Source organism: Sparus aurata, chromosome 4 (genome assembly GCF_900880675.1).
Source record: "Sparus aurata chromosome 4, fSpaAur1.1, whole genome shotgun sequence".
NCBI lineage: Eukaryota > Metazoa > Chordata > Actinopteri > Spariformes > Sparidae > Sparus > Sparus aurata.
This window is the reverse complement of record NC_044190.1, coordinates 14,151,174-14,163,542: the sequence shown is the minus strand read 5'-3', so window position 1 is coordinate 14,163,542 and position 12,369 is coordinate 14,151,174. Positions and strand designations below refer to the sequence as shown.

The 12,369-nt window shown below is 37.2% G+C and overlaps 1 protein-coding gene across 1 annotated transcript in view; it reads left to right on the top strand.

The window, feature by feature from the left end:
* Positions 1-12,369, top strand: part of LOC115580389 (mucin-2) — a 53,706-nt gene that overhangs the window by 8,414 nt on the left and 32,923 nt on the right. Inside the window, exons 8-23 of the mRNA XM_030414678.1 lie at positions 539-608; positions 909-1,046; positions 1,212-1,376; positions 1,529-1,623; positions 1,714-1,840; positions 2,092-2,347; positions 2,659-2,705; positions 2,827-2,829; positions 4,272-4,381; positions 4,479-4,630; positions 6,073-6,211; positions 6,793-6,903; positions 7,996-8,172; positions 9,703-9,942; positions 10,435-10,591; positions 12,105-12,233. Coding sequence (XP_030270538.1) covers positions 539-608; positions 909-1,046; positions 1,212-1,376; positions 1,529-1,623; positions 1,714-1,840; positions 2,092-2,347; positions 2,659-2,705; positions 2,827-2,829; positions 4,272-4,381; positions 4,479-4,630; positions 6,073-6,211; positions 6,793-6,903; positions 7,996-8,172; positions 9,703-9,942; positions 10,435-10,591; positions 12,105-12,233 — 2,116 coding nt within the window. The remainder of the gene's footprint in view (positions 1-538; positions 609-908; positions 1,047-1,211; positions 1,377-1,528; positions 1,624-1,713; positions 1,841-2,091; positions 2,348-2,658; positions 2,706-2,826; positions 2,830-4,271; positions 4,382-4,478; positions 4,631-6,072; positions 6,212-6,792; positions 6,904-7,995; positions 8,173-9,702; positions 9,943-10,434; positions 10,592-12,104; positions 12,234-12,369) is intronic.

Below are 12,369 nucleotides of genomic sequence, written 5' to 3'. Positions count from 1 at the left end.
CAGCAAGGATTATTTTTGTTCTGTAAATGTGAAATTGCTTGGTTATGTTGTCTTTCAGCAAGGATTCACCTTGACATGAAAAGCAAAGTATGTGACTCTATTCTGATAGAAACCCTGCTGTTATTGCACCCACTCTGTAAACATAGATGCCAGATAAGACTGGGTTCAGAGAGCTGCTGCAGATGACAGCAGAGGAGAGAGGTCAAGAGGAGTCTCTCCTCTCATTGGCTGCAGCGTCTTCCCTAATCCGTCTGCAACTCAGATATTTAGACTGCTACATAATCTGCAAAAGTCAGAAACACAACAGCAAATTGCTCCTGGGTCATGTCTTAGAACAGTTCACAAATAACGACTGTTGACTGCATTGATCTACCTGCCCCCTAACCCTAAAGCTATGTTTAACCTTAACCTTAACCTTAACCCAAGTCCAATTTAATTATGTTTATTATGGGGTCCGGCAAACAAGACCACATACACACACACACACACACACACAGTATGTAATCAAAATGTGATGTGTCTTTCCACAAACCAACAGGTGATCAAAATCCAAGCATCTGGAGCAATCACTGTGAACCATATCACTTCTCAGCTTCCCCTGTTTACACGTGAGTTACTTCAAATGATTTTACAGAACACACACAGCAACTTTCCTAATAAAAAAAAGAAGTTAAGCTACATTAGCAACGTTATGTTGAAAGTGTAATTTATTGTGATATTGCAGGCCCCCATTTTTTGAGCGCAGCACCACTGTCGTAATGTAGATGCTAACTTCAAATAAAATTCAATGCATCTTATCAATGTAATGTCATGAACATGACAATGGCCACAATCTAACAGTAATGTGAGTATAAATGTGACTGATTGAACAAGTTGCTGTAAATTTAAGTATTTAAATTATGCTGCAGCGGAGGTGAAGGCCTTCAGGCCGTCGTCCTTCTTCATCCTCCTCAACACCAAGGTGGGCATTCAAGTGATGGTCCAGCTGTCTCCCGTGATGCAGGTCTTCATCTCAGCTCACCCTTCAGTCAAAGGAACTACCTCTGGTATGCCTCCCAATGGATAAGGCCTCCGTCACATTTTTATGTTTAGTTTAATCACGAGTTCACCAGTGTTTACAAATTAATCAACCAATTATATTCAGAACAAATGTGCTGGGAAAGTTTTTTGGTTTGTAACATTGCATAAATGTGTGTAACCTTATCCAACAGGTCTGTGTGGTAACTTCAATAACATAATGAGTGATGACTTCAAGGCAATGAGTGGGCTAGTGGAGGGTACCGCTGGAGTGTTTGCCAACTCATGGAAAACCAGAGCCAGCTGCCCCGACATCCAAACGCGATTTGGACACCCCTGTAGCCAGGGCATCAGCAGGGGTACAGCTCAGTCTTATCATGCCAAATCATATCATGTCAAAGCAAACAGTATGAATGAAACTACACCATACCACACTTTAGAAATATCAATGCCAATTTTAGGATATGATGTTTTGTAAACATTTCATTTTTTTTATGTTTCTGTTTCTCAGAGAGTTATGCAAATTACTGGTGCTCCAAACTAACGGATCCCAAGGGAGTGTTTGCTCCGTGCCACTCTGTCATTAGCCCCTCCACATACAAAGACGTAAGTCTTCACACACAAAGCTGTAATGAAATTAAACTTAAACCACAGTGACCTTGATGATAAGCCCATGCCCACTGTGCTTCCACATAGAACTGCATGTATGACAGCTGTAACTGTGATAAAAGTGAGGACTGCATGTGTGCCGCCGTCTCCTCGTATGTCTACGCCTGTTCAGCTGCAGGAATCCAGATCAGTGGCTGGAGGGTGACTATCTGTGGTGAGTCAAAAAAACACGTACATTTTTTTTTCTGTGTTAATAGAGAGATGCTGGGTTTGTAATAAAAAGCTGATCACATTGAACAACAGCAAATCCAAATCCAAACTAAAGGAATGATTAGTTTGTTTACTGCAGCCGTCTGACACTTTGCTGTTGCCTTTCTGCAACAACAAAAAATTGATCTACATGAAAATCTGATTCATCTGGCGGATACACTCATGCTAACAATCAGCTCTTATCCCTCCCACCAGGCAAATTCCTTGCATCATGTCCAGAAGGTACAGTGTATGACTACAACATGACCAGCTGCAATCGTACCTGCCGTTCCCTTAGCCAGGTTGACTATTCTTGCCAGACCACTTTCCCCAAAGTGGATGGCTGTGGCTGTGCCCAGGGAACCTACATGAACGAGGCCGGGAAATGTGTGCCCAGTGAGAGCTGTCCCTGCTATGATAAAGACACCATTATTCCTGCTGGGCAGGCTATCAGCAAAGATGGTACCACATGGTAAATAATAATAATGATATTAATAATAGTAAAATCACCAAAGTGATCAGAATACACCTTGACTGGGTGCTTTTTCGATGAAACAGGTTGTAAATAACATCTATGATCTCAGTGCTTCTGGATTGCACCAGACAAGCTCTAAAAACTTTTTGTTTTATGTTTTTTGTTGTTTTTGAGGGTACATTGCAGCCAGTAGAGAATATTACAGTATGTTATTAAGGAATTCTCTTGACAGACAAAGACTGAATTTGAGGATTCCAGCTGATAACATTAACTCTGTTTCTCATGTCCCCTCCATCTTGTTCTCACAGTATCTGCAGACAAGGGGCTCTCAGCTGCTCAGGAGGGACTAAACCATGTAGGTTTACACATAATTTAATCCCTTTAATTAATTCTTTTACGCTTTACTGTTGATCTGAATGTGAATGATATAATGATGAAGTATTAAAACTCTTACTGACTTGTCATTAATTGTTAAGTATGTTTATTTATGTTTAATTATATATAATTATATATATATATATATATATATATATATATGTATATGTATATATATATATGTATATATATGTATATATATATATTTATATATATATATGTATATATATATATGTATATATATACAGGGGGAGAGAGAGAGAGAGAGAGAGAGAGATCCAGCTATCTAGCATTTTTGTGTATATATATATATATATATGTATATGTATATATATATATATGTATATATATGTATATATATATATTTATATATATATATGTATATATATATATGTATATATATACAGGAGGAGAGAGAGAGAGAGAGATCCAGCTATCTAGCATTTTTGTGTATATATATATATATATATATATATATATATATATATATATATATATATATATATATATATATATATTAGGGCCGGGACTCGATTAAAAAAATTAATCGAATTAATCAGAGGCTTTGTAATTAATTAATCGAAATTAATCGCATTTTAATCGCATATAAATATTTGACCTGAGAAGTGAGAAGCAATTTTTTTCACATGGATTTTAGTATACCATTGAATAAAGACTGAATACATAAGCTTAAGCAACAAAACACTGTTTATTTATTTTTTCAAGACCAACAGACCAGTGCAATTTTTGCCATAAAGTGTAGCAATAGCTTATTTAGGAATACATTTCAGAGATTCAGGTAGCCTATAGGTAGGTAGACCTTCTGTAAACTATAACACTTTGTTTTTTTGGTAAAACACAATACTTTCAAGTACATTCAGAACATTGGAAACCCTGACTATTAGAAAACATCTATCTTCAGAGGCCATAACAGACTTTACCAACAGTTGATCTAAACAAATCAATTTCAGTCCAACTCTCTGTAAATAACCTTGGCCAAAACAATAAACAGTTCAACATAAAGTGCCAGTTGCAACAACAACATAATAAATAGTTGCTTAGCATTTAGGTGATATCTGAGGCTTGATATGCTGCGGTGATACGCGAACTCCTTCTTGCATAATTTGCACACAACCGTGCTCTTGTCTACGCTGCCATCCGTCCGCTTTTTAAAACAAAATTTCCCATCCACGGTGCTAACCAAAGCGGTCTCATCTGCTTCTTCATTCATTGTTGTTGACTGAAGTCATGAACGCTATGCATGAACGTTAGCTGGTGCTCCAGTATAATCGGTACCCCTGAAACTCATCCAGTGAGAAACGTTCTGCGGTGCAAAAATTAGTGCGATTAAAATGCGTTAATTTTTTTAACGCGTTATTTTTTGTGTAATTAATTAATCGTAATTAACGCGTTAAAGTCCCGGCCCTAATATATATATATATATATATATATATATATATATATATATATATATATATATACATGCTGAATGGCAGGGTTTGTGCATTTGTGTAAATGACTTATCCCATTGTTATTTATTACTCAGCCTCACCATCGTGTATGGCCCCAATGGTTTACTTTGACTGCTCCACGGCTCAACCTGGGACCACTGGGACTGAGTGTCAGAAGAGCTGCAGCACTCTGGACATGGCTTGTGTATGTAAAGCATAGCACCAATACACTCAAACATACATGCATGGGTCCGGTTTGGCTCACATTTGCTTTTTGTCCTCTCCGCTTTGGTTGGATACAGATAAGTACAGGCTGTACATCAGGGTGCATGTGCCCTGCTGGCTTGGTGTCAAATGGAGCAGGAGGCTGTATCAATGAGACAAGCTGTCCATGTCTGCATAATGGAAAGGTCTACCAGCCTGGACAGACGCTGACTGTGGAATGCAACACCTGGTTTGTACAGTGCTTAATATACACACCAATCTGAATGGAAGTGCACACATTAAACACTCCTTTCACAGAGTTTGCCCAACACAATGGTTTTGGACTGCAATTTTAACTTGATAAGCTGAACGCAAAATATGAGTAATTTTACAATCAAGTTCAAAGATTGACAGTATTGAAAACACAAAAATTGGGATAAGAAATAAAAGACGAGACACTGGCCAAGACAAAATAAATTAAACATATGTAAATAAACAAACAAACTAAACAGACACATTAATTTAGTTAAAGAGGGCCATTTGTAAGGTATGGCCACACTTTGTTAAAGGTTTACACTAAAAAAATGACATTAATTCAACAGAATGTGAAGAAAGAACAATGTTGCATCTGTATAAGAGATATCTACTGAAATTAATATGCTAACCAGCTAGCCCCTGCCCGTCCTGTCCCATTATACCTCTTTGTACAGCAAGAGGCACTACTATAATTGTCCATGGCTAACTGAGCCATGAACTAATCAGTAAATGGTAGCTCACTACAACCAAGTATAGCTGAAAAGGTGCAGCAGTTTGTCAGTTGTCCTGGTGCTGCCCGCTATACTTTTGGCACTGCTTTTGAATTGTGCCCATATTTTACAAATTACAAAAAAACAAAAAGTCCAACACACATTCATTTGTACTGTAAAACATAGAACTATTATGTCTCAAGTTGGGGGCACATATTTGTTTTCCAAAGTGAAACTTAAACTCAACTCACTTTAAGTGTGATTTGCTCGGTGGTTTGAAGGATTCCGGTTTAAAGAATATTGCATAATCAGATTTGTACTAGGTGGTCTTAAGGTGGTCTTAAGCAAATTTTAACCAATATCTGACACACCCCTGCATCAAAAAGTTGGTTGATTTGCTGTGGCTTAGAGGGCAGTGTTCACTGTAACCACTCTAAACAGAGAGATAAGTGAGATTGTATCTTTGAATTCTAACTTGCTCATAAATTACCAGATACTTTTGCCCAACAGCTACCTATCTGCATCAAATTATACTCTATAATCACAGCAGACACCTAAATACAGTTGTTTTTTTTTCATCAAGATCCATGAATTATTCACTGAGAAAATAATGGAAATGTTGGACAATGCCCTGTTTCACTACAAAAAAAATCCTGGATCCATCACTTTATCCACATCCACACCAACAATGAATTGGGTCTATTCTAAGCTGAAACACATCCTCCATCCCAGTTTCTTGATGAATATCCATTCAGTAGTTTTTGTCTAGTCCTGCTGACAAAACAACCCAACAAACCAACAAACAGACATGGGCGGAAATATAACTTCTTCGGCAGATGTAATAAAGTCTCCAGAAAAGAGGCTCTATATAGGTAAACAACTATTTAAGGATTTTTCTACACAGATTTACATCTTGAAAATGTGTGTCTGATGTGTGTCTCCCCAGCTACTGCAGAGACAGGAAGTTCACATGTACCACCAATGTGTGTGATGCAATTTGTGGGATCTATGGCGATGGTCACTACATCACATTTGATGATAAGAGATTTGATTTCAATGGACTGTGTGAATACACACTCCTACAGGTAAAGTGGCAGATAGACAGTAACTCAACTTGTAATCCATAAAATGATAGTACCACATTTTTTTAACCATTTGCATTTTCAGCAGTTCCTATCACTTCAGTAGATCAGTCCAACTTTGAAAAAATTTACTCATAATCTTTTGTAGTTAGCCACCATATCTGGCTAATTACGGACAAATGCTTCCTCGTGATTAAGAATAAAGATCCTGATTTCACATTTTAAATGTTTTATTCCTCAATTACCCACTGAAGCCTCATAATAATGTCCTTACATCACATGTTAAATGCCACTCTTTTTATGTTTTGGGACAACAATACATTAGCAAATATTCAGAGATATAAAACACAAGTTCATATTTACAATCATTTAAGTACCTGTGTATAATGATAACTCAGTTATCAGCTATCTATCGCCTGCTTATTGGAAAATAGCAGATTAATATTACTGAATGACATGTGGGAATTTTCAATACATTTTGAGCTAATTATTGTGATGTTACCCAGAAAACAATCACTGTATCAATGATTATAACTTTAACGTTTGTGACCAGTAATTGCATCTTGCATCTGTCCCTTACTCAGGACTACTGTGGCATTAAACCGGGTAATAACAGCTTCAGAATTATCACTGAGAATGTTCCATGTGGAACCACAGGAACCACCTGCTCCAAGACCATCAAGATCTACTTGGGGGTAAACAAAACACACTTACACTGTCCACATGTACTACCTCAAACACTAGATCATAATGCCAATCTAGAATTGATTTTAACACATTAATATTTCACTAGGATATAACCTCAAATGATATGTAGGGCTGGACCTATTATCAAATTATAATTGATAATTTTTACAATGCCTTTCATAAGTTATCAATAAACCAAAATGAAACGTATCTGTATTTGCTTCATAAAATGATTGGAGGCATGATGTCCACTGAAAAATCAATAATGATAATTTAATAATTACCTACAGAAAATACTATGAATGAGGCAGGTGAATGTGACTGCTTTTCACAGAAACCTATGTGGATAAATTGTGAGCAAAACATTCTTAGCAGCCTGTCTCTCTTTTCCATAACTGTATTACCAATCTGTACCTATCTGTTTGTGTCTTTTAAATATAACGTTAAACAGTATAATATCCATTCCGTTGACTCAAATACTTCAATATGAAAAACTCATATTCTGATTTAACATTTGCCAATGATGCTACAAACACTGATGAACATGTGCGTCTGTGTCATCATTTCCAGAAATCTGAGTTTTTGCCCATCCAGACCAAAACACTGAAAACAGCGCTTCTGAATAACTTAACTAACCCTGGCCAGAGTTTTCAAAAAGCCCTATATTCAGTGACATGATGTGTGTTTGGAAGGCTAAAACACATAGAAAAAGCAACATTTTAAGAAATACCCATATATTTGTGGACAGTGCTGAACTCAATTGCATAATATATACCTCACAGCTGCTCAGTTGTTGTACTAGGTCAGGCACATGTGAGCTGACTAATCAGAGCAGACTGGAAATTCAGGAGCAGTGGCCTTAAAGGGACAGGAGCTAAAACAGTGTTTCATAAAGGAAGGATAATACAGTGCTCCAGCACTGGACAGTGTGATTTTTGAGCATTAAAGCATATAAATGTATTCTAGTAGTAAAACAAAATACAATTATGAACCTGAAAATAAGCATAATATGTCTCCTTTAATAAATAGCATGGAACTTTTCAGGTGAAAATAAGAAAACTAGAAATTGTGCAATGATCAAGTGATTTAATTTTCCACAGGATAATGAATTTCACCTGAGAGATGAGAAATTCGGAGTGGTCAAGGGCAGCATGCAGGTGTTGCCTTCTCAGATACACAAGATGGGTATTTACCTAGTCGTGGTGATCAAACCGGGACTTGTGCTCATGTGGGACCAGAAGACCAGTCTTTTCATCAAACTCAGCCCACAGTTCAAGGTAAAAAAAATACAATCTGCATGTATTGATTGACAGCTGGCTTTTTCACAAAGCCAAATTACTAAATTAGCCTTAAACACAATAAGATTATTTTGTTCCACAAAACAACTTACATTAATCAATATTTTGCATTAATATATTGGTTAACAGATATAAAGTTCTAATGAACTTAAAAGGGGTTAATAATATTGCTGCAGCCACAAGACTTATAACCAACTCAGTATCTTTAAGCTCAATTCTTTGTTTATTAGCCCTAACATACACAGTTTGGTTGGGTGTTAGATTCTCTTGTCAACTCAGAAAAAGTTAGTGACTTGCCAGTGAACATTGCATCTAGCTTAAGGACAGAATGTTTTCCTCAGGACTGGGTGGAGACAAAACAGAGCTAAAAGGAGAGTTTTTATTGAAATTAAATGTGTCACTTCTTTTGTTTTTGTCACAAAAAACATTTGTTAAGTTTGGTTCAATAATGAATTTATTATAGATCTTTTGAAAATGTGACCGAATCTGCTGGGTCAAAAATAAACATACAACAACTTGAATGATCAATTTAGGTGATAAAAGAAAGTTGTGTCAATCAAATTTTCTTTGTAGCATGGCCTCTTTTAACTTCCTCTGAATGATTATGATTGATGACAGCTGATTCATTTTCTGGGCTCATTTTTATAGGACTTGTTTGATAGAGAACTCTGCATTGATCTGAAAGAGTGTGTTATTGATTTTAACAAGTCAGGAAAGTCACTGGGAGCCATTTCAAAGCAGTTTTTAAGTTAAAGTAAATGGCACAGTTGTTGAAATGGTAATCAATATGCTGCTGAAGCGATACAGCACTAAGAATTACATGACCAATTGCATCACTGAGGATTATCTCCAAATTCTTCCAGAAAACCAAAAATCATAAGCCAGAATATTTGGTCTTGGGTGCAGTTGGTGAGTCCAACGAGGCAATGATTCCAATCACACAACAAAAGTGGTAAAGGAATAGCTAAATCAAGCTACAGTTGAAGTTTTGGGATGGATTTTCCAAGTCTTGACTTCAACCCCATAGAGAACATGTTGACTATGCTTCACTGATTCTACTGAGTGGTTAAAAATTAGGACTAAGGATTAACAGAAACTTGTGGATGCTTATCAATAGTGCCAAATTGAGTTGAAAAAACATTTAACCAAATATTAGAATAACTGTGTGTATATTATTGACCCAGCAAATGTTGTCACATCTTCAGAAGACCTATAATACATCTTATCAAACAAAACTTCATAAATGTTTTTTGTGAAAAAGTAATGTGTTCCACTCATCATTTTGTAGTCAGCGGCTCTTTGGTAAACATATGCCAATTTTAAAGACAGGACAAGGACAAGTTTCATGTGGCAAAGGGCACTGTAACCATGGGTTTGCTAAATATTACATACAACATTCATAGCTCTTTGTAAGCTGGACAATAACGCCTTGAAATGAAAATACCAAACCTTTGTTACTGAAGTGAAGTATATTTTAGTAACAACAAGCATTGGGTTCCTCCTTCTCAGGGTCAAGTCTGTGGTCTGTGTGGAAACTATGATGGCAACAGTAAGAATGACTTCACCACACGCTCCCAGGAGACAGTGGCAGATGTTCTTGAATTTGGTAACAGTTGGAAGGTTTCATCCACATGCCCAAACGCAAAACTAATCACTGATCCCTGTGCCTCTAACCGCTACCGTGCAGCCTGGTCCCAGAAACAGTGTAGCATCATCACCAGTGTCACTTTCCAGAGCTGTCATGCACAGGTAACTATGGTGATAGCAAATATACTTACATGGCTACACAAATGCACAAAAAATGTCAATTTAACTACAAAGGTGTCCCTTACAAAAATGTCAAATGTACAATTTGTTTTTAAATGTGAAAATCACAATATCACACTTGAATTACCATTTTAATATGTGAACTGGGTATTGCCTTGTTTTCCACACATGAGCGAACATTTCCACATCTATAGTTTCACATGTGATTTACATACATTCATATTTGATTGACTTTTTCACATGTTGATTAGAATTTCCACACAACAAAACATGGCACATTAAATATGTTATTTCACAGATTTTTTTCTATTTCATCTTTTTTACTCAACGCTAATTGCTTTGTGTGCTGATTAGTTGACTGTTCAGCCCTTGCATCCAATTAAAATGTCGGTTCACCGTTACACCTTTACATTGATGGGAAAGTCTGCCTGCTGCTGCTTCACTTTCTAAACAGAGCATTATTGTGTGCTTAAGGTTGATCCTGGTCCATACTTTGATTCTTGTGTGAGAGACTCTTGTGCTTGTAACACTGGTGGGGACTGTGAGTGTCTCTGCAATGCTGTGGCTGCCTATGCCAAAGCTTGCAATGAAGCTGGGACCTGCGTTAAATGGAGAACTCCAAAGCTATGCCGTAAGTTTGGCAACCAACACACACCAGACTAAAGGATTTATGGAATTAGGGTTAGGGTTGGGTTAGGGTTAGACTCTTGGATCCTCTAACAAAATCAGGGCCCGTATTCACAAAGACTCTTATATTAACGTTAGGAGTACTCCTAAATCGGACAAAAAGTTTTTATGTAGGAGTCGTTTCTTAAAAGTAATTCACAAAGCCCCTGAGACCTACTTGTAGTTATGAAAACAGTGAACTCCTAAGCTAGAACTAACTCTCTGTTGCTATGGATGACGTCATTTTATAAGGACGCACTTAGAAGCGGTGACAACGCTGATTGGTTGTTGAGTGACAGGGCAGCCCATTGAAAAGTCATTTAGGCTACGCAATGCATTAAGTGAAAATAAGGAAGTTGCCTACAAGCCCATGAAAAAGCCTATGAAAGGATATTGGATATTGGATAAAGAAATATATATTACAAATTATAAGATTACGATGAAAAACCTGAATTGTCAATAAAAGCGGCATTTGCTCGAAAAGCTGCGTCAAACCACTCTCCATTAAAATTCGTGAATCGTGTGTTGATCCGGGCCATTTCGCAACAATGTCCAGTGTATTGTAACATGCGTCAAAGACAATTTGTGTATTGATGGAATGCAACTTTTTTCGATTGACTAGACCTATTCGCACGGGACTTGTATAACCTGGGGACCTCCAGTAATTTGTAATAATTGCGGAGGTCACCTGTGATCTTAATCCCGTGCGAATCTGCCATGTCCGTAATTTGTAAAGTAAAAATTCCACCGCAAATTACCTACCATATTTCTACAAACACAGAGGTCATGTAATAATATTAGTCCCGTGCAAATCGGCATCTCTGTGATTTGGGGTGGTTTTTTGTTTTCTTAAGGTTTTTTTGTGTTTTCCACACCTTTTTTCTGCCTTTTTCCTGGTCGAGAATTATGGAGGCTGCGTTGGGAATAATAAATAAAAGTTCTGACAGCATTTTGGGTGCAAATTCAGGAGGCTCATCAGAAGAGCGAAATCTCGAAAGATGATTAGATGGATTACATGCATGGCAGCATGCGGTAAGGAACATTTTTCTGTCTTTCAACAGGCTCACCAGTTATTATATTAAAAATATCCATATCTAACCGTTGTGCTGCTCCAACGAGGGCTCCGGTGTGATCGATCCGGCGGATAATGTCAGTAAATTCGAGTTAAAACACAGACTTCGATTATCCTGTGCGAATGCACCGCACGAAGCACGGACGTGGTGGGATAATTTCTAAATCACTTGAGGTCCCCAGGTAATACTAGTCCCGTGCGAAGAGCTGCATTTTCCCCGTAGCCAAATACCGAAATGTATTAATTCGCTCCTAATCCTAATTCGCCTGTTAGGAGTTACTTTTAGCCTTAAGATTCTTTGTGAATACAGGCCCAGAAGTTTTATATTTAGCCAACAGATTTAATAAGCAATTAGTCAACACCTTGACCTTTGCAACAAGACTAAGCATTTATTTGTCTGTTGCAGCTATTTTTTGTGACTACTATAACTCCCCTGATGGCTGTGAGTGGCACTACAAGCCCTGTGGAGCTAACTGCATGAAAACATGTAGGAATCCATCAGGAAACTGTTCCAACCTCATCACTGCTTTGGAAGGTACGTCAGACATAATTTTGGCTGTCATCTTCATGACTGGTGTAATCAATTAAATGCATTTACTTTTTAATTATGATGTAAGTCTGTCGGAATCACATATGAATAAGTACTACACTAGAGTTTTTGTTACAATTTT